General features: G+C 45.1%; 1 protein-coding gene across 2 annotated transcripts in view; it reads right to left on the minus strand.

Annotated features, from left to right (window-relative positions):
- Window positions 1-18,563, minus strand: part of BTBD19 (BTB domain containing 19) — a 78,481-nt gene extending 59,918 nt beyond the window's left edge. The window contains exons 1-3 of one of the 2 annotated variants that reach the window (XM_053313671.1): window positions 18,329-18,563; window positions 7,753-7,963; window positions 5,309-5,362 (exon numbers count right to left, since the gene is read on the minus strand). In XM_053313671.1, coding sequence (XP_053169646.1) covers window positions 5,309-5,362; window positions 7,753-7,963; window positions 18,329-18,417 — 354 coding nt within the window. In that variant the 5' untranslated portion in view covers window positions 18,418-18,563. The remainder of the gene's footprint in view (window positions 1-5,308; window positions 5,363-7,752; window positions 7,964-18,328) is intronic. The other variant, XM_053313672.1, reaches the window with a different exon arrangement.
- Window positions 18,564-27,192: the final 8,629 nt, after the last annotated feature.

Raw genomic sequence — 27,192 nt, forward strand, 5'->3', positions numbered from 1 at the left:
CCACGCCCATAACAATGTGTTGCTGTGAATGCTTATTTTTTATTTTAACAAGAGATTGAGTTTAACAAATATAACAAGAGGGGGGAAACTAAAACTGAACGTGTACTCAAAACATAAATCAAAGCATGAACCACTAAGAATAACCAAGCTATACAAAGCTACAAGAATCCACAATACAGAACTGTAAAAACATTTCCCATAGCTGTGGCTCAGTACACTTTTCAGGACTTTGATGAGAAACACACATTAAATTTGGGCAAGGGATACAAGAGGCAGGGCAGAACTGAGAAAGGGGACTGCACCAGATTTCCATTCAGATCAGGTGCACAAAAGGTTTTAGCTGATTTATTGATATAGTGCCATCTATAGCCATGCTCCAGTACAAAGAATGAAAGGATAGGTTTCCACGATCAGAGCCACTTCTGACCAAAGAGTCCATCCAAAGCTTTGAAGGTCAACACCTGCCTAAGGGAGGTATCTCTCCCACCAAGAAATTAAGAGTGTGCCAAGGGGAACAAGACAAGCAGTTGGCATTGAGTGATGGTGTTGTGAGTGGCACTCAGAGCCTGGCCACAACTGCAGGAGAGCCAGGTCACATTGGACTGGGCAGGTGGTACAAACTCCTGAGAGATCAGGGCACAGCCCCTGCAAGAAGCACTGGCTTTCTCATAAGACTGTTATGACCGCATGGGGTTACTCAGGGCAAGATGTGGGAGTGCCAAGGAAGAAAGTTGGAGGGACAGCCTTGACTCCCAGAGAGGAGCAGATTTGAAGGGCCAAGATCAAGAAGGAGGAGGAGGAGGAGGAGGAGGATCCAGGTGTCAGTGAACTCTTTTGCCTCCTATTTGAGGTGTATGCGAGGAGATGCATAGAAGCCCTGTGGTCAAAATATTACAAAAAGTCCCTGCTCCAAGGGGTTTACAATCTAGATCAGAGGTGTCAAACTGCAGCCCTCCAGCTGTTGTTGACCTACAACTCCCATCATCCCTGGCTACTGGCTACAGTGACTGGGGATGATGGGAGTTATAGGACAACAGCAGCCGGAGGAATGCAGTTTGCCACCCACCCCAATCTAGATATTGCTAGAGACAAAACAACAGAAGGAAGGGAAGAGAAATGGAGGTGAGGTAAACAAAGCAAGAACATGCAATGTTTCAGTTTCTCATACTTGAGCTTAATTTCAGTAGCAAAATGAGTTTTTCACAAATAAAATGGAAGCGGAGTACTAAAGAGGTGGCATATCATGCAATGCACACTGTGCACTGCATCTTCTCCTTGCACAAAAATTAGTAGCCGTTTGCGCACACAAAATCACCAGCCTGGATGAGCTATTGACATTTGAATAAATGTGAAGGCGCCCCTGGTTCAGCACAAAGAGCATCCAGCTGCACTATCAGCTCTTTTTTGGTCAGGAATCTGAGTGCAGGCAATTAAGGATTTAAATAAAGAACCTCCATATCAGCATGCCAGGAAGGGACATGGAATTTGTCTAAAATAGAAGCAAAGTAATTGAGGACCCAAAGTCCACTCAGACAAGGGAATTATCAAGTTTACACATGTCTGAATAAGGCAGGGTTTACTGGCATCATTAGAACAGAGTTTTAAAGTAAATAAAGTGTGCCATCAAGTCAGTATTGACTCCTGGCAACCACAGAGTCCTGTGGTTGTCTTTGGTAGAATATAGAAGGGGTTTACCATTGCCATCTCCCGTGCTGTATGAGATGATGCCTTTCAACATCTTCCCATATCGCTGCTGCCCGATATAGGTGTTTCTCATAGTCTGGGAAACATTCCAGTGGGGATTCGAACAGGCAACCTTCTACTTGTAAGTCAAGCATTTCCCTGCTGAGCCTAAACTAATTGCAGTCCACTATGTGGAGGCCCCATTGCTAGGGTTGCCAGGTCCAGATGGCAAAAAAATATCCATCACCAAAAAAGTTAAAATAGAGGGTGCTTTTTACAAAAAAAAGAGCCTCCACTTTGCATAATATATTATAGTATTACATTTATATCCCGCTTTTCTTCCAAGGAGCCCAGAGCAGTGTACCACGTACTTGCGTTTTCTCATCACAACAACCCTGTGAAGTAGGTTAGGCTGAGAGAGAAGTGACTGGCCCAGAGTCACCCAGCTAATATCATGGCTGAATGGGGATTTGAACTCGGGTCTCTAACCACTCCAGCACTCTAACCACTACACCACACTGGCTCTCCAATAAAATATGCATATGTTTATTGGTATTATATATATGCATATTTTGATAAACATTGGATAATTTGAGAATAAATACAGCTCACCACTGGGTAGCTGATGACCTGGAACTTTCCCAGGCAGCAGGCTTTACCATGCGTTTACTGTGAGGCTTTACTGCGAGTTCAAATTTGTCCCCAAAAAACCAATGCAAAAAGTGGGTTGTTGTTTTTTACCTTGGACATAAATTGGGCCAAGCTCTAGCACACAGTGAATCATGTCTGGAGTGCTCCCTGATAGCTCGCAGGAACTTGAAGGTGAATCTGGAGGATATGTGAACGTACACCTGCCCTTCTGTGGGGAAGCCAAAGTAAAATTGCAGCCTGGGAATGCTCCAGATGAGTTGTATGTCTGCTCAGGCTGCTCTCCCCAGCCAAGCCAGCAACTTCACCTCTTTGAATGCTGGCGCAGCAGTGTGTGCATAGTCTCCCAGTCGCCTGCTGTTCTAGACTACAGACATTTATAGACCACTTTTCCATAGAAGGTTTCACAGTGGTTTTCAAAGAAAAATAAATAATAAAATGCCCCCCTGTCCCCAAAGGGCACACAATCTAAAAAGAAACACAAGGTAACGCCAGCATCAGTCACTGAAGGAATGCTGTGCTGGGGTTGGATAGAGCCAGTTGCTCTCCCCAGTGGGATATCGGGGGGAAACGGCGCCCAGGGCAAGCTCTGGCCCTGAAATGGCGCCCCCCTGCCCCCCGGCCCCCACATACCTGTGCCGGCGTGGCGGTGCTCCAGGTGGCAGATCGCCGGCGGTGGCGGCAATTCGGCGGCGGCGGGTACCCGCCAAGTGCGGCGGTGGTGGTGGCGATTCGTCGGTGGCAGGCGGCGGGTCGCCTGCCGAGTGCAGTGGCGGTGATTCGGCGGTGGCGGGTGGCGGCGGCGGGTCGCCCGCCGAGTGCGGCGGTGGCTGGTGGCTGGCGGCAATTGGCTGTAGCGGCCCGAGCAGCGGCGGCGGATCACCCGCCGAGGAGTGCAGGCAGAGCGACACCTGCCGTCTGGCCTGGCGTCGCTTTGCCTGCACTCCTTGGCGGGCGATCCACCGCCGCTCGGGCCACTACAGCCAATCACCGCCAGCCACCAGCCACTGCCGCACTCAGCGGGCAACCTGCCGCCACCGCACGCCACCGCCGAATCGCCGCCGCACGCCCGCCGCCACACTCGGCGGGCAATCCGGGGGGGAGGGGGGAATGCCACTTTTTGGCGCCCCCCACATGACCCGCCGGGGTGGCGCCCAGGGCACATGCCCTGCCTGCCCCCCTATCGTTACACCCCTGGCTCTCCCCATGATAAAAAGGAAGAGATTCACCACTTTAAAAGGTGCCTTTTTACTCAGCTAGCAGGGGTAGCTGCTGAGTAAAGTTAGTTAGCTAACTGCTAATACCTCACTGCCAGCACATGATGGAAGCAAGCTGCACCTGCCGGGCCCACCTATCTGTGGCTCCTACATCATGTGGCTCTGCAACCTGCCACTGAAGCAGAACCTCCCCTCTGGCTTCCCCAGATGGATGGATGGTCAGTAAGATGCTGGCAGGGGAAGGAGACAAAGAAGAGCAGCTGCTTATGAGAACCAAGTGTTCTGAGTGAACAAAATATTCCAGCTGCTCCCCAGATGTTCAGACATCACAACACATGCAAAAAAAAAAAAAGCCACTTGGTCCCCAATCAATCAATCAATCAATCAATCAATCAATCAATCTTTATTACAGTCATGGGCCTGCATAAATTTGGTTTGGTCCCCATAACAGTTGCATATCCTCTATAAAAGTCACTAGTTGGCAACCCTGCATTGCTGTCAGGTCATCCTAGAAATGGTGCATTTTGTACAGCTGATTTGAACCTGATCGTTCCCAGTATAAGTTGGTCCCCAGCCTCCTGCAATTTAAGGATATGGCTAGTTCTCAATTCCTAAAAGCCAAACTACTGTCTTACAATGACCTCATGGGACTTCCCTACTTCCATTCCCCTGCACTCTTTGAAACCAATGAGAAAGAACTAAGAAAGACAGCACCCCACCCCCTCATAAAAATGAAATGAAAACTAAGGCAACAAGGACAAATTCCTCTTGAATTTTTGTAAGCTGCTAACAGGTACTAGCTAGTAGAAAATACATAATCCAGGCCCAGTTAAAAGTCCTTGGGCCCAGCATTTCTGCTCATTAAGCTGCAAGAGCTGCAGGAGGGAGCTCTGAAAAACAATCAGCAAAGCTTACGAACGAACATAAGAAGAGCAGACCAAAGGACCACCACGTCCAGCAATCTGTGGCCAACCAGATCTCTCTGGGAAGCCCACAAGCAGGGCATGAAGGCAATCACTCTCCTTTGTTGTTGCTCCAGCAGATGGTATTTAGAAGTATACTGCCTCTGAGCATGGAGGTTCCACATTGCCAACGTGGACCAATAGCCAGTGACAGACTGCTCTCCAATAATTTGTTTCTCTCCTTTCAAAGCTATCTAAACAGGTGGCTATCATCACATCCCATGCTGATTATGCATTGTGTGAAAAAATACATTTTTATTCTGCCCTGAATTTCCTGCCAGTTAATTTAAATGAATGACCCCAAGTTCTAGTCTTATGCTGTTCATTTTCCCCTCCCCACCCTACTGGGGCTCATCCCCCCCCTCCCCAACCTGAGCTAGCAATGCCACTCCCTACACAACCACAGCCTGGGTTGGTGGCATAATCTGAGCATGCTCATGTGATACCACCAGTGACTCAGCAGCATGGCCTGAAAATGCTGAAGAACACCTACCCACAGATGAGGCTGTGGCATTATACTGTCCTTTACCTTAGGAAGCAAAATTTCTTGGACCACCCCTATAACCAGGGGACCGGGGTTCCATTTTCAGCAGGGCCATTTAGAGTAGTGAGAGACATGCCCAACAGTTTCCACAAAGCTACATCAATGAACAGGAACACTTACATCCCTTGCCCACAACCATCCAATCTCCACCTCTTCATGTTATACACAGGCATCAATGGATGCATTACATGCACAGAAGACAATGACTCCCTTCCCACAGAGAATCAACACAGGCCACAAGGCATGGTCCTTACTTTTCTGAGGTCATCCAGCCCATACTCCATGGAAGAGGTCAGGACCTCCAGAGCCTATGGGGGGGAAAGATGATGATTGTAAGACATGTGCGAGGGATAAGGTTATGTTCTTGGTGCTCTTTATCCTGTTGGAGACGACACAGACTGAATCCCTTTTATATCATCTTCCCAGTATTTTACCCTTCAATATTCTGGGGAGTTTTTAAATGATACAGTGTTACAATGGCTTGTTTTATTCTGATTGTAAACCATTTTGTTTGTTTGTTTGTTTGTTTCTGTCTATGTAAACCACTTTAGGAACTTTTGTTGAAAAGCAGCATATAAATATCCGTCGTCACTTTAAGCATCATTTGAAGGGAAAAGTGGATGAAAATGCAAGTACCAATCAATCAATGCTGAGTACTTATTGGCTCATGCAAGTGACAACATTACCTACCGTTGACACAAAAAGAACTCATCCCTGGGTATATCAGAATTGGGGACAAACAAGAATTGTAGTCACATATGTACCTTTCTCTCTTCCCAATATTTAAAACTGCTTTTCTTGCAGGCTGATTAGCTCAAGCTGATAATAAAGGTAAAGGTAAAGTTGTGCCCTCGAGTCGGTGTTGAGAGCCACAGAGCCATGTGATTTTCTTTGTTAGAATACAGGAGGGGTTTACCAATGCCTCCACGCAGTGCGAGATGATGCCTTTCAGCACCTTCCTATATCGTTGCTGCTCGATATAGGTGTTTCCCATATTCTGGGGGACATACAAGCGGGGATTCAAACCAGCAAGGCAAGTTATTTCCCTGCTGAGCCATTAAGTGGCTTAAGGCTGATAATAGTACCGTATTTTATGGACTATAAGACTCACTTTTTTCCTCGAAAAATATCCGCCAAAATTCAGGAGCGTCTTATATGTTTTAACAGTTTAATATGTTAAAACTCTGAAAAACTGGATTAAAATTAAGGTGCGTCTTATAGTCCGTAGCGTCTTATAGTCCGTAAAATACGGTATACAACAATAGAGCTCCTTATGGTACAGATTAATATCTTCAGTATGAATTTCTTCTAGGTATCCCCTGGGCTTCTCTACTAATACAGAGGAGAAAGGTCTCCTTAAGCAATATGATCAGAATTCTTTTAAGGTGGTATACTCAGCTGCAAGTTTACACTTTCAGGAACAATTACCTTCAGCTCCCCTGCTGAACCAAGGCAGCCTATAGCACAAATCAGGCTTATGATATGCTCCCTCTGATGTGCTTCCCCATGTGTATGCTTCTTTTTGCCACCTTCCCTCAATGAAGGCCCAATATTCTTACCTTAAAAAGCCTACTTTTTAAAAAGATCTGATAGATGTTGGTGGGTGAGCTCAGCCTGGATTTAGATTTATTTGTTATGGTCCAAGACCAGCGTCAGAAATCAGCCTGGATCATTCACAGAGAGGGACAGGTGAGGTAGGCAATGAGATGTCAGAGACAGGCCAAATGTTCTCTGAACACGACAGGACTGGAATTCAATGAGGTTTCTTCCCTGGAGGCAGTTTCTGGCAGAGCCACTGAGTCATGGAATGGAGGTGCTACCAAGACTGCAAGCACACTGAAGATCCACATCTACAACCCTATTTGGACACTATATTGTATGTGCATACAGGTATCTGTACCGTACATGTTTTGGGGTGAATGACTGTACACACATTCATTTGAAAAGTGACCCACTCTTTTTACCTATCTCTGAAAAGAGATAAGAGAAACTACCATTCTGGCTTCACGGAGGAAGGAATTCAATAGGGTCCGCCATAGAAAAAGCCCTGCTCACAGTTGACAACAGTCTAATGTCTGTGTCTTAACTGCCTTATACAGAGTCAGACCATTGGTCCATTTAACTCACTATTATCTGACTGACAGCAGCTCTCCAAAATTTCAGGCAGGAGTCTTTCTCACCGCTACCTGGAGATGTCAGAGATTGAAGCTGGGACCTTCTGCATGCAAAGGAAATGCTCTCCCACTGAGCTATAATCTGCTCTACCACTGATCTTCCCCCTAAGAGGAATATCTTACAGGAGACAGTACTCACGTGTAATCACCCATCCAAATGCAAACCAAGGTGGACCCTGCTTAGCAAATGGGAGAATTCATGCTTGCTATTGCAAGACCAGTTCCCAAGGAGGGCTGGGCCTCACCAGCTAATCACAAAGACTAGGTGTGAGGCACAGAAAGGGGAAGGTGCTCCCTGAAATACCCAGGACCCAGACCACTTAGGGCTTTAAAGGTGAAAAACAGCACCTTGAACTGTGTCCAGACAAAGTGGCAATCAATGAAGTTGTTGTAAGATATGTGCTCACAAGGCCGGTTGAGCAAGACTATCTTATCTCATCGTTTCCATAAACAAATGAATGCCCACCTTCCACTTAACTCACATACCGGAAACCCAGCCCCTTATTGACACAGGACATACTTACGATAAGGTTGTTGAGGGTGACACTGTTAGTGTACAGGTACTCAATGACTGCAAGGAGCACCTCTGGCTGCACGTGGCTCAGGACTAGTGGGGCTTGCATCTCCTGGGGCTGGCTCCTCAGCAGTGCTTGGAATGCCTGGCAGCGGAAGGAGAGGAGGCAGCGATGGGCAAAGACTTCTTGCTGTTCTCTGCCAACCCAGAACGTCACATCACTGTGGAAAGAGAGGCACTTGGGATCTCATCATGGCTTCTGAAATTTGCTGTGCACGCTTCTCAGCTCCTTGCCCATTTTCCTTTCTTCAGACATCAAGAACCACCCTGCACAGCTGGGTTCAGCTGTCTTTTGCACATTTTTCTGTGAGCGCAGACCCTTGACTTTAAAAGTGGCTGTAAAGCGGCAAGGGAGGGATGCCAGTCAGCAACTTGCAAGGAAGGGGCGTTGACCCTTTCCCCAGCCCAGTGCTTTTTCATCACAACCCCCTCTTCACAGCACTTTTCTCCTAGTCGGCCTACAGGAATAGAAGTGAGCCTGACTGGCAGGAGGAAGGCAGGAATAGCATGGTTGGTTCAGCATCCCTTTCTCACCCAGCATGTCCCTGAAATGTCTCAGTTCTACTGCTTTACCACTGGAATGCAGTGACCCGCATTCTAAGACCTGTCACCTGAGGTGTGCTGCCAGAACGTCTAGTTCAGTTAAAGAGAGGGACGTGCATGAATCGATTTGGCATGTTCAGGAGGGATGTGCCAAATCAATTTGGCACGGCCTGCAGAATTGTTTCAGTGGGGGGTGGGGAATGGTACCTTTAAGCATGAGTAAAGCAGGTCCTTACCTGCTCCTCCACTGCCCCGCCACCATGCCGCTTTTCCAGGCACAGCGCGGCATGGCGCTGCTCAGAAGTCCATACGCGGCTGCAGTGCTTCACCCAGCAGCCTGTGCATGGCAGTCATGTGCGCCCCAGCACCGTGAGCAGGCTGCTGGGTGAAGCCCCACGGCCATGTGCAGACTTCTGAGCGGTGCAGTGCAATGGCTGGAAAAGCAGAAGAGCAGCAGAGGAGCAGGTAAGAACCTGCTTTACTCATGCTAAAATGTATCGCTTCCCGCCCTGCCGAAACTTTCGTGCACATCCTTAGTTAAAGATGCTATATTTGATGGGCTTAAATACTTTTTTCTGTATTGGACTCTGAATATTGTGCGGGAAACAATATTACAACTCTTTCTTTGACTTTTGATCTAAATATTAAGGTCTTTAACAACAATTTCAAAAATGTCTGGAAGCTAAAATGATACAGGTCGAGTATCCCTTATTCGGACATCCGAAATCCAGAATGCGGAAAAATACGGACACCATGCCGTAACAAAAACAAACAAACAACACCTCAGCTCACTTTAAAAACACAGTCAAGCCACCTTCCTCAGGGCCAGGGCTGTCCCGCTGCCGCCTCCCTCAGGGCCAGGCCAGGCCAGGCCATCCCGCCACCGCCTGCCCCCCACCGCCACCGTCACCTCCCAGCTCCTCCACTCGCCTCTTCAGTCGTCCACCTCCTTGCTGCCAACATTATTTCTCACTGCTGGAATTCTTGGGTGCTCTCGCAAGAGTTCCACCTCGCATTTCAGACCCCTGTCTACCAGAATGATATGCCTGTATATAGAAGATTCCCAAATCCAGAAAGTCCAAAATCCACAACACTGCTGGTCCCAAGCAGTCCGGATAAGTAGTACTCGACCTGTATTGAACTTTAAAATCAATGCCCAATGATCTAAAGAAAGACTCAGATTATTATGCCAGCCTAGGATGATTTGCAAGTATTCTTCTGTTTTGTCTACTAAAGCCATGTTATTTCCTGTTTACTTATCCTTCACATTCAAATGCTTGAAATAATTTGTGTCAATGCACCTTATAATTCACCAGTGAGTACAGGTACATGAGCTCACACATAGATAGGATATGTGTAAAGGCAGAACAGGTCCTTAGGTTGGTTCATGTTATTTGCCTTTCTAAATGCTAAGATGCTTTCCCAGAAGAGGTGTTGCTGCTTGTGTAATAATTTTTGAAAGGCTCTTTTAGTAAGCTACAGTTGAACTTTAGATGTTGTGCTCCTTTAATCTAGGAACTAAATCTGTTCTGAAATGCTGGGGTTTCCTTTGCAAATGGAACCCTAGTTTGTAAGTATCCCTGTTTGGAGAGCATTCTTGTTCTGAAAAGTACCACATCAAAGGCATCACAACAGCAATGTTGTGGCATGACATTGACTTAGAACGGAAAAGGAAAGGCAGTTCTTTAGCAATAGACTTCTGATACTTGCGTGGCATGGAGAGAAAGAGAAGAGATTGAAGCACATTGGCTGCACTGACTAGTTTAGAAAGCTGCTGACAAGAAAAATGTTGATGAAGTGCTGGAAAGTCTGCAAAGAATTTCCCCTACATCTCAACAGTTTTAGTTTTGATTTTGTGACTGATGCCTGAAAACACCAAACTGTGTTGGAGGGGAATCTTTGAAGGACTGCTCATCTAACTGCTTACAACTTTCCCTAAATGCTAAAAACATTCCTTATATGTTAACTCAACAATCCTTACAACAATCCTATGAGGTAGGCCAATATTATTACTGTACTGTATGTCCATATTACAGTAGGAGGGTTAAAGGCTCCCATGACAGTATTAGCTTAGCTCCCATGACATTAATGAGCTGATATTTGAACCAGAAACTTTGACCCTCTAACTCTTAAACAGCATCTTGAGGCATTGCTACATCAGTCCTGGGCAATTTCCCCAGGACCATAAACAATTGTTGATTCACCTCAAGCAGCTTCAGTTTCCCTATTTGTATATAATCTCCAATGACAGCCTACTTCTCCAGTTAATCTCTGTTGGGATGAGGACATTTAATCAATCCATTCTAGAGATGCTATGGAGATGCTATATGGGGAAAATATAAAATATATGGGGACAGGGCTTATTTTGAGAAGCCTTTCAGGCCCAAACCCATCTTTAATGCCCGGCTCAGTCCTGGAATATGTGAGATTTTTAAAAGTTGAAAGTGTCTTTAGGCATATGCTTAAAACCTTTTTAATTTTTATTTTTTTTGGTCTGGCCTTCCAGGGTTTTAAAACTGTTTTGTTTTAACCACTTTTTGAATTGTTTAGTTTTTATGTTTTTAAGTTTGAATTTTAAATATTATATTTTGTTTTGGTATTGTAAACTGCCCAGAGCTGATGGATGGGGCGGTATCTATATACTTATTTTGGGCCATGCGTCGGGGTGCAACTATAATAGGGCAAGGGGAGACAGTTGTCTGAGGGCCCACTGCCTTGGGCCCCCCCCCCAGAGGCAAGCCACATGACTGACTCCCCCAGCCACGCACCCGCCCGGGCTTCCTTCAGTTGTATTCATCCTCCCAAACTGATGTGAGTGTTAAGACCTGGAGCTATCAGAACAGTGAGGTGGGGGCCCATTTTAAAACCATGTCTCTGGGCCCACTCCAACCTTGCTATGCCCCTGCCTTGCGTGGATGAATGGGGATGCGTTGCGGAACTCTCACAAGGAACTCTTGAAGAGAGGCAGGGGGACCTGGCCCAGAAGGTTGTGGGGCAAGTGGCGAGGGGACGGCGGTGGCGGCTAGTGAGACGGAGGCAGGGGGAGAAGCAAGTGAGAGGTGGAGGGAGACCCGAGGGTGAGCAAACTGGCCCAGAAGGTTGCCGGGTAGATGGTGAGGGGGTAGTGGCGGGGGGGGGGGCAGTAGAGCCACGCCACGCCAAGCGGGGAAGGAAAGCGCTGCTGGGCTGGCAGGAGAGAAGGAAAGGTGAGAGCAGGCGGGCGGCAGAGTCGCGCCACCAAGAGGAGCCTGGCTGGGTGGGCAGTGGAGCCATGCCATGCCATGCCATGCCCAGTGGGGAAGGAAAGCGCTGCCGGCAAGGGGGGGGACCAAAAAGTGAGAGGAGGTGGGCGGCAGCAGGGGAAGGAAAGCGCAGAGACAAACTAGCGGCACAGATGCTATGTGCCGGGTCTGCTAGTATTAAATTAATTTAGATAGATAGATAGATAGATAGATAGATAGATAGATAGATAGATAGATAGATAGATAGACTGTTTCCCCTCACCATAAAGCAACCAAAGCCAGCTTACCACACAGAAAAGATGGACAGAATAAGGCAGGGGTGCAATTTGCAGCTGAGGATGATGGATGAGGATAATCTGACAACAGCTGGAGAGCTTCAGGATGGCTACCCCTGGGGTAAGGGCTTCCCAGGCATAGGGTGTGACGTGAACCCCCCAGTACAGTAGCTCCCATTTTAGAAATAATAAAGCACTGGCCAAGGGTGTTTAATAGTACACTGGATTGCTTGTTCCCACCCTGCTGCTTTTAGCAAACTGAGCTTTTGGAACATCCTGAAAATGAGGGTGCAAGACATGATCATCCTTCAGAAATCCACAGATGGTCCTATCCTCTATTAATTTGCTTTGTCCTTTTGTCAGTCTGCCTCCCTCTTCCTTTTAAACTTAGTGCACGAGTCATTCATGCTCTCTCTTTTTTTTTTTTTACAAATACAAGAATTCATGTTAACTTGGAAGTGCCCAGCACCAGGCCCTGCTTTCACAACCGCTTTTACATGCAGTGGCACTGGGGAGTGGGGTGAGAGGCAGTCTCCCCTCTAATAGGGATCCAACTCCCAGAATCCCCAGCTGCAATGGCTTTTGCTTGGGGATTATGGGAGCTGTAATCAACATCTGGGAATCTCTATTAGAGGGAACACTGGTGGGAGGGAAAGTTCATGTTGTCTCTTTGGTGCTCCCAGTATGTGTCCAGGATATGTTCACTTCTGGACCTTGTACTGAAGTTAGATTTTGATATGCCACTGCTGAGCACTCTAAATGTGAGTTAGCAATAGCATGCCAAAAGATTAATAAGTTTGGGGTATTAGCGGTCTTGAGATAGTGAGTATGAATTGTTTTCTTTGCTAAGCAGGATTTGCCTTTGGTTTGCATTTGGATGGTTGACTACATGTGAGTGCTGTCTGCAGTAAGATACTCCCCTTAGGCAATGGAGCCAAGTCTCAGTGGTAGAGCATCTGCTTGCATGCAGAAGATCACAGGTTCCATTCCTGGCATTAGTCAGGAGACATTGCTGAGTTGGACTGACCAATGATCTGACTTGGTATAAGGCAGCTTCCTATGTTCCTATGGCAGTGAGTGCACCTGACCTCCATGCAATGGAGAATCAAGCTTGGGACTGCGAATCAAGATAGGCTTAAGTGTTCATGAGCGCAGAATCATGATGCTCACTTGTAAGTTCTAAATAGCACAGTGGATTCCCCGTTATATATTTCAGGGTCAGTAGGTGCATTTGAAAGGCCTACTTCTGCTACAGTGAGTAAAAAGAGGGCATGAAGGAGGATTTTCCTACTCCTGCACAGCTTGCATCAGTATGTAAGCCTAGATAACACACAGCAGTGCTTGTTCTGTAATTGACTCAGCACTTCACTTTCCATTATGTAATGACTTTCTCTCTTATTTGTATAAGCCTGAAAATTGATCTGTATCTTTTATTCATATTTCTGTGTCAACGATCAACTTCTTTCAGACAAAACAGTTATTACATCTGATAATTGTGTTGCTAGTTACATCAACACAATAGCCATACTAGCCTTGGCATACAGAGATTATCCCTGGATAGTTGCACTTAACGACTTTCCATGCCCTGATCCAACACCAATAGCCCTGATGGATGATCGTTGCTGGAAGAAAGAAGGAAAAGTACAACCCTGCTAATTCTCCAGCATATTCTTCAACTGTAAGGCTGGGGCACTAGGCGTGACTCCTCTCCTGGACAGAGAAAGCTTGGCCACAATTATCCAGGCCCGCATAACCTTTAGATTTGACTACTGCAATGGATTGTACTGTATATGGGTTTGTCTATTAAGATTTCTTGGAAACTTCAATTAAGTCGATTTCTGGGCATAATTCTAAGTGCCTTCTGTTAGCTACAAAGTCCTAAATGTCCTGAAAGGCTGACTTCTACTCTACAAGCCTGCCCAAATGTTTCATTGTTTAACAGAGGCCCTCCTTTGAATACTCCCAGCTAGGCAGGTGGTGACTGCTTTTTTTTTTGGTCATGGCACCTAGCCTTGCCATGTCCCCTGGAATTTAGGGTAGCCCGTAGATTTTGGGTCCTCCACCCGGCCGCTAAATTCCATGCAGATTTACTCGGATTTCAAATGCACTGCCTGGATTGCCCAGATTTTACTCTGGATCCACACACATGGGATGGCAGAGAAGGAGGGGAAAGTATACACATCTGTCAAATAAATAAAATGCAAATTAGTTGTGCATATTTTGAATAATATGCAAATGAAGCCACCCGGGTTTGGGAAGCTTGAATTTGGCAATCCTAATGGCACCTCAATCACCTTAAGTGGTGCAGCAAGGAAATGCTTGACTAACAAGCAGAAGGTTGCCAGTTCAAATCCCTGCTGGAACTATATCAGGCAGCAGCGATATAGGAAGATGCTGAAAGGTATCAGCTCATACTGTGCAGGAGGTGGCAATGGTAAACCCCTCCTGTAGTCTACCAAAGAAAGCCACAGGGCTCTGTGGGTGCCAGGAGTCAAAATCGGCTTGACAGCACACTTTACCTTTACCTTAATGGCACCCCACATTGGATGTCCTTCCCAGAGAAGCTTGCCTGAGAGTTCTCCACACAGCAGGCTTTACCGAGTTTTCTGCAAGGCTTTATTGAGAACTCAAAGTTATCTCAAAAACCCAATGCAAAAAGTGGATTTTTTGACCCTGGTTATACACCAGGCTGCCCAATAACACGCAGTGAAAAATACAAATTGTGTGTGAAGTGCTCCCTGATAGCTCTAAGGGACTTCGGGGGTAAATCTGCCTAATATGTGAAAACACACCCTCCATTCCAGAGGAGAAGTGAGCTAAAGGCCTTCAAAAGCCCTGTGTGAAAAACTTCCTTGTGTCAGTCAGGAGAGCTGGTCTTGTGGTAGCAAGCATGACTTGTCCCCTTAGCTAAGCAGGGTCTGCCTTGGTTGTGTCTGAATGGGAGACTTGATGTGTGAGCACTGTAGGGGATGGAGCCCCTCTGGGAAGAGCATCTAGGTTCCAAGTGCCTTCCCTGCATCTCCAAGATAGGACAAGATTTATTTATTTCTTTAATAGGACCAAAAAAATTTATTGAACCAACAAACTACCAAAGCATACAGTACGTTACCAAAGCACAATTATATACAGAGTGGTTGTTTGTACATCATATATCTACAAAGATTTACAAACAAGGATTTGGTAACCCACAGGTTATAACACGCTGGGAGGCGGGAGGATTACAAGGCACATCAGGTAATGGAGGCGGGGGCGGGGGGGGGTTACTTCTAACGTCCATTTCCACAATTTGTCCCACACCTGTTTAGAAGAGATACTCCCTCCAGGGGCGTAACGAGGCTGGAGTGGGCCCAGAGACAAAATTTTAAAATGGGCCCCTCGCTGATACACACACACTCACTTTACATGTGAATTGCCTCTGGGAGGCCCCTTGAGGCGTGGGGACCCCCAGGCAGCCGCCTCCCCTTGCCTAATGGTAGTTACGCCCCTGACTCCCTCCAAGATAGGGCTGAGAGAGATTCCTGCCTGCAACTTTGGAGATGCTGCTTCCAGCCTGGGTAGACAATACTGAGCTAGATGGACCTATGGTCTGACTCAGTCTATGGCAGCTTCCTTTGTTCCTATGATGCCAATCCTTTAACTTCAGCACCAATGGCTTTTTTATTGTCACAGGAATTCTATCTAGCATGTCATTTTTTAGCTGGCTTTGGTCTAAGATCTTAAAGCCCTGCTAGATTTTATTGATGCTATTGTTACTATGGGCTGCTGCATTTACAATTTTGTGTTACTCTTATTGTGGGTTTATTTTATTTGTTTTATTGACTCTGAATGGTATGCCCTGAGAGTTTTGTACTAAAAAGCAGCCTTGCTGTTGTGGGAATAGCTGAGCTTTTATTGGTCACATAAAATTTTAATCAGGGGGAAGATGTGCTGAAGATGGAGACAATCCTTTTTTTTACAAAAAAGTTGACATTCCACAACACGCCAGGCTTCTCTATGGCGTAAAAGAGGTAGCCTTGATAATGTTTGTTGCTTTTTAAAAGAGATACAATGAGAAACACCTAGCATTTAGATAGATAGATAGATAGATAGATAGATAGATAGATAGATAGATTCTTACCACTAATGTTTGTGTCATTAATCACCATACTGCTGAATTAAATCATATAATAGAAAAATATACCTGATTCATTCATGTTATAATGAAAAGCAGAAACATGCAATGTGCATAATATGTCAGTTAGGACAAGGGACACATTTAGAAAAGCACTAGACTCTGTAAGAAAATGAGATAAGCTCCATTTAACAAGGGAATGGGGGTGGGGGACTCCACCCAATATCCGGCCTCTAATTTTGACCATATCTGATGCCCCTGAGGTCAAAAAAGAGCATTGGTTCTGAATGGAATGAATCATCATTCTGGAATGATAATTTGAAAAAAATGCCTTGATCTTCAGCCTTTATTCACCCAACATTTACATATTAGGACTTTGATGTTAGCACACACTAGAACTCCAACCTCCTCTTGGTAGCGCAGGCTGTATGCCTGCCCCATAATATGAATGGGTATGAATTATCAAGCAGGAAGGAGGGCAGAGCTTCCTTTGACATAAATTTTGTTCCAGTCCAAGGCCCATCATATAGGGGATGGACAAGATGACATGATGAAGCCCAACTTGAGAAACAGCAGCTGACTGTTGTTTATCTGTGTTGAGATGTTGCTGAAAATGCCCATATGGCAGCTCTAATCATGTGGAGCAGTGTCTGTTCCAGCTGCAAAGTATCAAGCATTACTGAAGGGAAGCAGAGGCCCACTTGGCCCACTGCATGGCTGGAGTTTACAGACAACTGGCTCCCTATGCAGTTAAGAGTGTTCACAGCAAACACTGTTGAACAATAATCCTGTAAGCACTAATTTATGAAAGAGAGGGCCACCTTTGGAGGCGTGGGGTTGACGCTCACCTTCAAGAACAAACAAATGAAGCTGCCCTATACTGAAACAGACCATTGGTTCGTATAACTCAGTATTGTCTACACTAGGTAGTGGTGGCTTTTCAGACAGAAGTCTTTCCAAGACCTACCCGGAGATGCCAGGAATTGAACCTGGGACCTTCTGCACCAGAGCATGTTCTCCACACTGAGCTACAGCTCCTACAATGCCAGTAGGAGCACCGTCCCCGCAGACTCTAGTCCCAGGGAGCACCGTCCCAGTAGGAGCACCGTCCCCGCAGACTCTAGTCCCAGGGAGCTAAGGAAGGTTAACAGCTATTAACCAGGATGGATAGGATGTACAGTCTCTTGTCAAAGGAGTTCATAACAGTTGAAGACAGGATGTTGGAACAGATAGCCCTTTTATGTGGCTACTCCAGTTACCCTTCCCACAATATGAAAGCCAGTTCATGGTATTACAGCAAGATGTGATCCAGTGGACAGAGTGGTACATTTACACTTCAGTTCAAATTCCTGCTAAATCATGGCTTCAGTGACTGGTCAAATCATTATCCCACAGATTCATCTGCAAAATGAGAATAATGACCTACCTCAGAGGATTAGGCAGCTGCCTATAATAATGGTGTAAGCACTTTGCACTTCTAGAAATAATATATAAATGATGATAATCATATGATTTTTGCAATAGAAAGCTATTATTAATCAATGGAACAGTACCAGCTCATGCTAAGGGCAACTTTGTATGCAATATTTTGGGAAGTCAATGTATGTCCAATCCATGCAATCACAATAAGATAATTACTCATGCTGCATTTCAAGCATTATAGGGCACATCATTTTACCTAAACTCTCATCATCATGCTAAAAAACAAAACAATAACCAGCCCATATGAAATAGTCTTAAGGAACAGTTGGCCTTTGCTTTAATTATATATTCTCTATTCCAAAGTCAGCTGTTCCAGTCCTGTGACTCAGACTTTTCTCCCACCCATTATAATATCCACAAAGAAGATTTCACAAAAGAAAAAAAGAAAAAGAAAAAACAGACCAGAGAGATGAAAACTTCCCTTTCTTTGCAAAATAAATACAGGTTAAAATCTTTTTCTAACATGATTCCTAAAGCAGCAGCTTAAAGCTAGCTCCCCCATATATGCTACCAATCAGCAAACACACACATGTGTTTCACAACCCATAACAATCCCTTGCAAGAAAGAAGTCACATCTACAAGAGAGACTTGCAGTTGCAAGCAGAAATTGGTGACTTGGATGAGCCGAGAAGTTACCCATGTACAGAATCATGCTGGGCTGGGTGGGGGCTGTCAACTCTTATTCACCATTAAGGGAGAGTACAGATCATGCCTCATTTCCTGTTGTCCGGAACCCTCCCTGTTCAACAAGCTAACTGGCCTGTCCTAAACACCGCTTTCTCATTTTCCACCCTTGGTCTTGTTGCTTCAATGGCGGCCTTTGATCCCTGCCACATGATCCCCCTCTTAGCTGGATCTCCCTGGTGGCTCACCTGAACTGTGGGTTGTTGATGAGAGTCCTAAGGGCAGCAGTGAAGGCAGCTGAATCCCCCAGCAGGACGGCTGAGCAGGATGAGGCCATATGTGAGGACTAGGGCTCCGGATGGGGACCCAGTCTGGGAAGGAAGGGCAGCCAAGTTCAGGGGCTCAGGGAGGGCTTCCTTGGCTTCTTGTGCCTGCGATAAAGATATAGCTGAGAGAAGTCACGGCTGGCTGGAAGTTCAGCTGCAAGGCTGGAATGCAGAGGAAGGCCAGAGAAGGGGGAAGCAACACCGCTTATTGCCAGGCAACCGGCAGCAGCCCAGGCCCTAAAATCCAGCTGCTGTGGGAGGGATTACAGAAATACTGGAGGGAAAGGCTTTTGCAAAAGAAAAAGAGAGCATGGAAGCAAGGCGTCAGAACAGCAAATGGATGTGGCGTGGGCAGGTGTCACAACAGGAAGGGAGACAGGTCACTTTTGGGGGTCCTCCTATCAGGGTGGCTACAGGCAGGATCCTTGGGTGGGGAAACTAACTGCTTGTGTGGCTTTCATGCTAAAAGCAGCTCAAAACTTGGCAAGAGCTCACCCTTGGAGCTGCAAGACCGTATTACTGCCAGCTCCTCAGTCAGCAGAATTAGAATGACACATCTCGGTGGCTGGAATCCTCAGGGCTTCTGCTCTGCTGGAGTTGCCAAGGCCGTTAGCATAATTGCCCGAAGACAAATATATATGTGATTGCTTCAGCATCAGAGAATGTGCGCCTATGTGTGGCACTCTGTAGAGTGATGGGGGGGTCACATAACATCCAAATGCAACTGACCCCAACATCCAGGCACTGCCCAAGGTATTTTGGTACCTGAGGCAAGGCACTCCGAATGCTGCCTTGCCCTGTGCCAGTGGGGGGCGGTGGGGCAGTCTCCTTTCAGAGCTGGCCTTTGCAAACTTTTAAAGTGGTGGGGAGGAGGGAAGGTTGCTAGCAGCCTCCTCTTCTCTCCCTATGCTTCCTGCAAGCCTTGTGAGAAGTGTGAAAGGCACTTCTTGCAAAGTTTGCAAGGGTCAAATTGAGCTCTAGGAGCTAATGGTGATAGTGGGGGGCATCTTGCCATCCTGCAGGTGCCCCAATAATCTGCTGCCTGAGGCAACTGTCTTGGTTCACCTCAAAAAAGGGTCGCTCCGCCAAGACGGACAGAAGAACCAACACCACCCTTCTGCCCATAGTAGCTCAGGCTATTATGGAGGAGATGCAAGAGGGGGGAGGAAGATAAGAGAGAGCATGGCTGAGACTGTGGCAGCATCTTCCAGAACATATTCCTGGCCAAATAGCTCAAAATCCCTGGGTGGTTTTCTATGATTCCGTCTTCTGATTCATTGGTTACCTAAACAGTGTGACTGGTTGCTTCTGAAGGAATGTTTCCTTTGCAGCATTCCATATTTCTTGCAGTGTTGAAAAACGTTTGAAAGAGGGATGCTATGTGGGGAGGGTGAATGACATGGTAATTTCTCATACCAGTGCCATCTGCTCCCAAGGAGTGACACTGCTGAAAAGGGGATGGGGAATAATCACATCATGTCCCCACTCCCCATGGTCTACTTTGGTGAAAAGTGGTATATAAATAAGCAAAGTAGTAGTAGTAGTAATACTTGTTTCAAACGTTATCAAAGTACTGTGGGGTGTGGCAACTTGGGATGTGTCATTAAAAGTCATTACAAAAGTCATTACACACCAACGAGTCTATAAACACTTCAAAAATTTCTAAAATATGAACTGAGTACCCCACTGCCTTGCAGATGGTGGTTGAGGAATTAGTGGCATCCCATGTTTCAACTACCCCCCAACCCACAAGCCAGTGGGGTTCTCAAATATAAAATGAGTACCTTCCTGGCTTGTGGGTTTTGCGGTAGTTGGCACATGGGGTGCCACTAATTCCCCACCCCCACCTGTAAGGCAGTGGGGTACTCAGTTTATATTTTAGAAATTTTTGAAGTGTTTAGACACTCTGGTTTGCAATGAATACTCATAGGGATTCATTGTGAGGAATAGTGATTACACACCAAAGAGTCTAAATACTTCAAAAATCGTGACCACACATATATAATCTCTATAATCCCAATTCTACAACGGCTAGAGAGCTCAGCTTTTGTTTTTTTAAATGAAAGTTGAGAATCAGGGGGAATGAATAAGAAGAATGTGAAATTTGAATCTCGAATCAATTCTAATCGAATCTGGGGAGATTCAATTTGAGCTCAAATTTGGCCAGGGGTGACTCAGCAGATTCATTTCGAGGTCAAATTACTTGAATTGACCAGATTTGAGTCGAACCAATTCGACCTCAAAACGATTTGCACATCCCTAAGTGACAACACAGTAGCATTACATAACATAAGAGATGGCCTTCAATAGCACCAGCTGCACAACACCTGCCATCTTGAGGAGGTCATTCCCACTCAGTATTTGCCTCCGAGAGCTGAGTGAGACCCAACAACATGCTTCCTTGGGCTTCCATTAAAAGCTAAGCACACTGGTTTATGAACCCAGCTCCCATAATGGTCTGACTTGCCAGTACATTTAATTGTAACCAGTTGATCCCTGTCCACTGGCAAGTGTCTGACAACTTTCTGCCTATGGAGCTAGGTTGCTCTGGTTGTAGCCAGTGTCTGGATGGCATTCTTATGGTGATATTCAAAACGTATATCACTGCTGAGCTATCACACAAGTACTGTACTATGCCCGTAAGGCACTGTGCTTAAGGGCAACAAAATGCTAAATGAGGAACATACCAATTATGCATGGTGCAAAGTAAACGGAGAGACGTTTTTCTCCCACTCATAATGCCACAACTCTGGAGCCCTGTTCAGTACATGTCTGTGCACATGTACAGGTTTGTGTTTGAACAACTAACTGTACATGAGTTCATTTTAAAAGTGAACCTGGGTACAGACCCCCCCTTAAATGTAGGGTACAGATAGGAAGTATGCTACTGTACATACCTTGAACATAATGTGCAAATAACTCTATGTGCATACAGATCTGTACATGTGTACACTGTACACAGATTGTATTGCTTGTGTGTTGAATATACTTGTGTGTTGAATAGGGCTAGGATGTGCCCTATGTGTGATCTATGTGTATGTACTCTGTTCACAGAGTGTGTGTGTGTGTGTGTGTGTGTGTGTGTGTGTGTGTGTGTGTTGGACATAAAATGTTAATAGGGCTGTGGTCATCCACTGACATTGTTAGGTAGGAAATTCAGGACTAACAAAAGAAACTGCTTCTTCACACAATGCTTAGTTAGTTTATGGAATTCACTGTCATGTGCTGTAGCGAGGGCCATAATCTTTAAAAGGGAATTAGACAAACGTAAAGAGGAAAAGTCTGTCTATATTAATACTGAGAGAGATGAGACAACTCGACAAGCCTGTCTATGCCTGGAGCCTTTCTGGTATCAAGCCCTTTCCCTAGAGGAGATTAACCCTTTCTATGACATATCAATGGCTATTTTGTCATGTCAGGCAGGATGCCCCTGAACATCATTTCCTTCTGTTTCCCACCCACAGTGGCCAGCCAGATGGGAAACTCATACGCAGGGCATGAAGTCAACAATCCTCCCCCTCTGCTTGAATACCAACTGATATTCAGGGGCATCGTGCCTTTAACCCTGGAGGTTCTGTACCACCATCATAACTATGTAGCCATTGATTGATGTATTAGATATTTTGAAATTTTTGTTTGTGGGAAATAAAGTTATACTTCCCAATGACCTACAGATACCAAATTTTGCATACACAATCCTGCCACTGAAATTAGTTGCATGCACTACATCTCATACCAGAATATACTCAGGGAAATTTTTGGGGCAGTTTATTAAAGAAATTCTGAATATCATACTTCCTGATGACCAAATTTTACATGAACATTCTTGCCTCTTAAAGCTGCTAATGCACCACTTTTAACATATGCTTGAAATTTAGATAATTGGGGGGGATTTTTAGCAGAAATTCTGAATTAATGATCATATTTTAACTGTTATTGTTCTCAACAGATTTTCAGCACTCAATAATCAGATCAGTAATTCTAAAATGTGAAAATGCCCAAGCAAAGCAGAAGCTTTTTCTAATATTCAACTTTACTGTGATTCAGATTTATCATATATGGTCATATGGTCCATATGGTCAATCCGCCTGCTTCCAAAGGGTTGCTGCCCGCTTGACAAGGTCATCTGAGGGGGCTCTGCTCCGGGTGCCGACAATGAGTGAGGCTCGGTTGTTGTGCACGCGGGACAGGGCCTTCTCTGCTGCTGCCCCCAAACTCTGGAATGCTCTCCCGGTGGCTATTCGCTCCTTGGTCTCCATCACAGCTTTTAGAAAAAGTGTAAAATCTTGGCTTTTTGCCCAGGCATTTAATTGATTCTCTGCTGCTGCTCTTTATAGTTTTTATTGCTTTTATGCTTTTGTTTTAAATTTTAAAATCAGATTTATTTAATATTCCCCCCCCCTTAATATTTTAATTGTGTCTTTTTTACCATCTTGTGTTAAATTTTTTTGCTGTAAAACACCTTGGGATTGCTTTAATGAAAGGCGGTATATAAATTTAACAATAAATAAATAAAAATAAATTATACAATAAAATGAATAATGTTTTAAGTTGAAATCCTATACATTTCAAACTGTTCATTTACTTCCCTTTTGCAAGCACATTAATACTAAATGCTATAATATATATTTAATTCCTTGAACTTTCCTAGGAAAAAAACTTGAACTTTCCTAGGCAAAATAACTGCACAGTCAATGAAGGGGCCTCACTTACAAGTCCTGTTTAAATCTATCTATTTCCAGTTTGGATGCTGGCCTATGGTTTAATCCATCAGGGCTTTTATGTTCTTAATCCTCTCCATAATTAACAGAGGATCTATCACCCTTTGGCTCTATATATTCAAAAGAACAAATTTGAGAGATTGTCAGTCTCCACAAACCCTCCTAGGATTGAAGCCTCTCAGATAAAAAAACAAATTAATGAATCTGTTTCTTAATCAAACCCCATAAAGGTTTGACTAAGCTCATGGTCCATGCACTAATAAATTAGTTAAAGCCTAAGCAAAGCACCCTATTGTGCTGAATTATGGTAAACAACTCTCCCTCGGATCAAGGCATATGAAGTACATCTCTTTGTATAACTCTCTATCTGATAATTAAGGACTTTTCCTATCAATCTGAGTTTATTATGCATGTAAAGAAGCCTGTCCATATTAGTTAGTAATTACCCAGCCTCAACCTAGACACCCCCGCTTGCACTTCATTCCTCTAAAGAGATATCCAGGAAATGTTTTTTTATCATTTTCTTGAATGTCAACCTTCACCCAGCATCTGTGAATTCCTCCAGCTTGAGAAAGGCTGAAACGTGGCTCTGTGCTGGAAGTGGGTGGCACTTACTTGTGTGGGGAGTAACCACAAGTATTACTGAAACAAATGGAGCCACAGGGGAGCAGCAACCAGAGCAACCAGGTAACATAAGAATAGGCCCTAATTTTGATTGCAGCTGAGCATCTAATGACACGTTGCACACGAACACATAGAATGAAACAAACACTGATGGCCTGTTTCACTGCAAAGCAACATTGGGAGGTGGAAATTTGGCACAAAGAAGCAGTGCAGGGGGTGTTACTGCTTTCCTGGCCAGCAGAAAAATGGTAGGATAGGCTTTAGCCCCCTTCCCCCAACAGCTTTTTTGCTCCAGATCAGCCCCTCCTGATGCCGTGTTGCAGCAAAGAACCCCCTTAATGTGCAGCTAAGGCAGAAAATTCTGAGAAGGTAAGGATGCAGGAGGAGAATTCCGTCAGCACTAACTCTGGGCTCCATTGGAATTCCCTGAAAAATGCGATCCTTGGGAGCCAGATCAAATGTCCTCTCCATGACCAGGGATGTTGCTCTTCCCACCACTTGGAGGAGTCCCACGAGGAAAGTCAAAATCCCCTCAGTGCTGCTATAGCTAGAACTTGCAAAACCAGACAAGAACTTTCTAAGGTGCAGTTGGGGTGGGGGGGAGGCAGGTGGAGCCAATCACCTAGGCTGAGTTGTAGCCTATATCAACCTTGAGTAAATGCCAGTCCTTTGCTGGAGCAACATCTAGGCCTTCTCCACTGCTAGTATCTGGTCAGATCTCATTATCTGTTCACTGCAACTGTTCAAGGTTCCAATCCCTTCCCTGGACTCCTGCCTCCCTCACCCCCTCCAGAGCTATCCAAGGTCTGGAGCTCCTGCTTGGATTCTTGCCTCTGCTCAAACCCTTGTGTTCTAGATAGAATGTTGGCTTGGCCAACAACCCTCTCTGGAACAGGATAAAAGGTTACATGAGCCTAGCAGTCTGCTGGTAGCTATACCCAAGTTTTGATGATCCATAAAACCATTTAGAAGGAGAGTAGTAACTCCTCTCAGCTCAGATCAAGATCAGAAAGAGCTACCTGGGTGTCCCATGGAAGCACAGAACCATAAACAGTGTGAATTTTCCAGGTTGCAATAATAGGCAATGACTGATGGAGCTTTTAAACAGCAAGTTTGCATTTCACCAGGCTTGTGTTTGTTTTCTTTTCTTCCTCAGCCAATCAAAGGAGACTATTGAGTCAGAACTGGTTCTGAAACACCTGAATCCAAATGCCTATGGACTAACTAGGGTTCCTTCAGACACCACTTTTCCCATCATATAATGGCTGCAATCAAAGAGTTAAAGAAGAATGTTGTGTCCAGGGAATCTCTATGTCACATAGCAACAAAAATGTTTCACTACAAAATAAACACCTGTGATTCTAACTGTGTGAGGTCTCCATACATACTATTCACCTATTCACCCAGGCTTTTAATTAAATATTGTTTTAACATCATTTTAAAATGTTTTAAAATTTAAATTGTTGTAGTGTTTTAACTTTTACTATGTCATTTATTTTGTTTTAACTATGGTTTTAAGTTTTCTGTTGTCATTTATTTTAACTAATGTTTCAACTTTTTGTTTGTTTGCTTGTTGTAAACCGCCCAGAGATGTGAGTTTTGGGTGGTATAGAAATATGTTAAATAAATAATAATGAGAAATATGTGTGGCACTTTATAGCAAGCATGCAGAGGACTGAGGCTTTTACTTCATGGAGGAGAGGTCTATCAATGGCTACTAGTCGGAGGGCCATAGGCCACCTCCAGCCTCAGAGGCAGGATGCCTCTGAGTATCAGATGCAGGGGAGTAAAAGCAAGAGAGAGGGCACGCCCTCAATTCCTGCCTGTAGGCTTCCAGTGGCATCTGGTGGGCCACTGTGTGAAACAGGATGCTGGACTAGATGGGCCTAGGGCCTGATCCAGGAGAGCTGTTCTTATGTTCTTAAGTAATGCTCAGATTTGTCAAATGGAGAGAGAAATTTGTAGAGAACTGGACAAACATGGAGGTTCATCAACATGAATGATGAATAGGGGTGCTGGTGGTGGGGACTAGGAGTAGTTGTGAAGATGTAGTGGGATGAACAGAGTAGCAAAGTTAGAATACATGTCAAGACAGGATGATGTTTGTTCCTCAGAGCTTTGGCATCCAGGCAGGCAACTTGGAAATTGGATTCAGAAGTCACAAGAGAAGGCAAATAGGAGCATGCCAGTCCACAAAGCTCAGTCATGAAGCCATCGGCCTCAGCATCCCAAAGCAAACAAAAGATGCCATAAAAGGAATGATGGATGGCAACATAGGAGAAAGTGATTAACACTTAGGAAGGAAGTGACTCAACAAGCAAGATTGAGGTAAGGTGGCATTCTTACCAGGTGGCTGAAATAATTGGGCACTCAGCTAGAGATACTGCACATAGATACTGCAACAATACTTAATTTCTTAAATGGAAAAAGAGAGAGAGAGGTGCTGAGTCTCAAGCATTCAAAAACGCTTTTCACCATAATCTGGTTATAATTGCTCCGCACATGCTCAGATAAAAGTCCTGGAGACAAGTTCTAAGTCTGAATTATTCCATACACTGCAAAACATTCCACCTTCCAGAAACTGCTAGGCTCTCCCAACCCCTACTTGCTAAGGAACATGTAAGTCTATTGCAGCAAGAGTAAGCTCTTAGTGAAAAGAGGAGGAGGATTTGTGGTGGAAATTGTAGTGTATAGATGAGGCTGACCTGGCAGAATCTGTTCTGTGCAGGGCTTTGGAGCTTATACTTTCTGGAATATGGACTAGTAGCAACCTTTGTAAAATAAAATAAAGTAAACCTAGTTGTCTACTGATCATTCCAAGATAAATCTATGGTGATTCCAACTGGGAAGACAGTTTGCCTCCATAGCAGGATTTGGGGTCTGTGGTGATACTGAAATGTTCTGCATCTGACAAACCACAGGCATAAGTTACGGAGGTCAGTCTTGAGGTCAGAAAACATGATCAAGGAAACCCCCTGATTGACAGGAGAATCCTATTAGGGAACCTTGGCACTCCAGCTGTTGTTGAACTACAACTCCCATCATCCCCAGCCACAATAATTGTGGCTGGGGATGATGGGAGTTGTAGTTCAACAACAGCTGGAGTGCCAAGGTTCCCCACCCCTGGCCTAGAGCCTTGATGGCTAAATGGGCCATTCATTCAGAACCAAATCTTTCCTGGGTCCCCAAAGCCACAACCAAGTCAAGTGATATTAAAACCTCCCCTCCTCGCACCATCCAGGCTGCACAAAAATAATGTGAGTGATACAGTCTCCACGGAGACCATGCATTTAAGGGTGGCAGGCTGCCCAGTTCCACTGCTCTGCCTTTGATGGCTCTCCCATTCAACTGTCACATCAAACAGCCAATGATTTACCATGGCAGGAGGAGAGCTTATTAAGCCAGGGAGCTAGGGGCAAGGGCTTCAGTAGGCCCTTGTGA

This window comes from Hemicordylus capensis, chromosome 4 (assembly GCF_027244095.1).
Source record: "Hemicordylus capensis ecotype Gifberg chromosome 4, rHemCap1.1.pri, whole genome shotgun sequence".
Classification (NCBI taxonomy): domain Eukaryota; kingdom Metazoa; phylum Chordata; class Lepidosauria; order Squamata; family Cordylidae; genus Hemicordylus; species Hemicordylus capensis.